The 1,555-nt window shown below is 37.0% G+C and overlaps 1 protein-coding gene across 4 annotated transcripts in view; it reads right to left on the reverse strand.

Annotated features, from left to right (window-relative positions):
- PTPN12 (protein tyrosine phosphatase, non-receptor type 12) overlaps nucleotides 1-1,555 on the reverse strand; it is a 106,852-nt gene that overhangs the window by 34,171 nt on the left and 71,126 nt on the right. For all 4 annotated transcript variants that reach the window (XM_011985455.1, XM_011985457.1, XM_011985458.1 and 1 more), the window contains 2 exons: nucleotides 314-391; nucleotides 114-212 (listed from right to left, as the gene is read on the reverse strand). In XM_011985455.1, the coding sequence (XP_011840845.1) occupies nucleotides 114-212; nucleotides 314-391 (177 nt within the window). The remainder of the gene's footprint in view (nucleotides 1-113; nucleotides 213-313; nucleotides 392-1,555) is intronic.

Consider the following 1,555-nt stretch of genomic DNA (forward strand, 5'->3'; position numbering starts at 1 on the left):
TAAAAATGTTAAGTGTCCTGAGACAAAACACAAGATGACAAAAAAAAAAGCTAAATATAACATCTTAACAAAAAGTAAAAGTTTCCTAAAATGTACAGGCCAATAACACCTACCACTCCATCAGCAATTTTCTGAGCTCCATGAATTTCATATAGTTGTAGCTGTTTTTCAAACAGTTGGGCAATAGCTCTATGAACAAGCTCATATTGCTCCTACGAGGGAGAAAAATGATTAAAAAATAAAAAGAAGAAAACATTTTAAAAAAGAAGAAAGCATTTATAAAATAGCAGTTTATAAAGGGAAACAACTATACCTTTGTTTGTACTGCAGAATGCCTTTGTGTTCTCATTTCTTGTATTAAATTAAAGACATTAAATTCCTCTGGTATTTTCTAAAACAGAAAATTTAATACATAAACTTTGTACATCTATTCAAAAAATAGTAAAATATTCTTCAGCTTATCACATAAAACTTAAATACCTGGTAGTTTACTGCAAACATTTATTGAACACCACTTAATGTATCTCAGACACTGTGCGTGGCACTGTAGAAACAAAACTGTTCTTGACCCTCAGCATTCAAGCTGGGGAGACAGGTATGTCCAGCCAAAGTATGACTGCAGTATACAGGGAATAAAGAGGCTATGGCTAACTGATGAGTGTGTGGAGTTACAACATAGCTGGATATCAAAAGAAGGTTATCCCATAAAAAGTGAAGGAAATATACATAAGCACAGCAGACTGAATGTATAATCTATGTTGGGAATTGAGAAGTTTGATGTAAATAAAGCCTAAGACTAAAAGAAGGAGAAAGTACTCAAAGGAGGAGAGAAAATAAGGACATCTGGGATCAAACTGTGAACATAAAAAAGAGACTGAATTTATTCTATAGGCCAGTATCTCCTGGATTGGCTATATAAGGACCAGCTAAAAGACCTAGGTAAAAATATAGATCCTTTGGCTGCATCTTGGGGAACTAATTATGAAACAACCTAAACAGTTCTTTTGTGCATATGGAATTGGGACTACTGCAATGGGCAACGTTGACATGAGAAGATCTGATATTCACACAATTTTTCTATCAGCGAAGAGGACAGTCTAAAAGAGTGAGAAACTGGTGGTTTACAGAAGCAGAAACATCAGAACGGTTATCAACAAGAATATTTTGGAGTGGTTAAGATGGAAGGGTTAAAAATGGTTTCCAGGTTTGCTGCTTGGAAGTTCTTACATACATCATAAGATTTTTACATGAAGATTTAACCTAGGCCGGGTGCGGTGGCTCATGCCTGTAATTCCAGCACTTTGAGAGGCCAAGGCAGGCAGATCACCTGAGGTCAGGAGTTTGAGACAAGCCTGAAACATGGTGAAACCCCATCTCTACTAAAAATACAAAAATTAGCCAGGCATGGTGCCGAATGCATGTAATCCCAGCTACTTGGGAGACTAAGGCAGGAGAATCACTTGAACCTTAGAGTTGGAAGTTGCAGTGAGCTGAGATCACACCACTGCACTCCAGCCTGGGCGACAGAGGGAGATTCCATCTCAAAAAAAAAAAA

Source organism: Mandrillus leucophaeus, unplaced genomic scaffold (genome assembly GCF_000951045.1).
Source record: "Mandrillus leucophaeus isolate KB7577 unplaced genomic scaffold, Mleu.le_1.0 Scaffold284, whole genome shotgun sequence".
Classification (NCBI taxonomy): Eukaryota; Metazoa; Chordata; class Mammalia; order Primates; family Cercopithecidae; genus Mandrillus; species Mandrillus leucophaeus.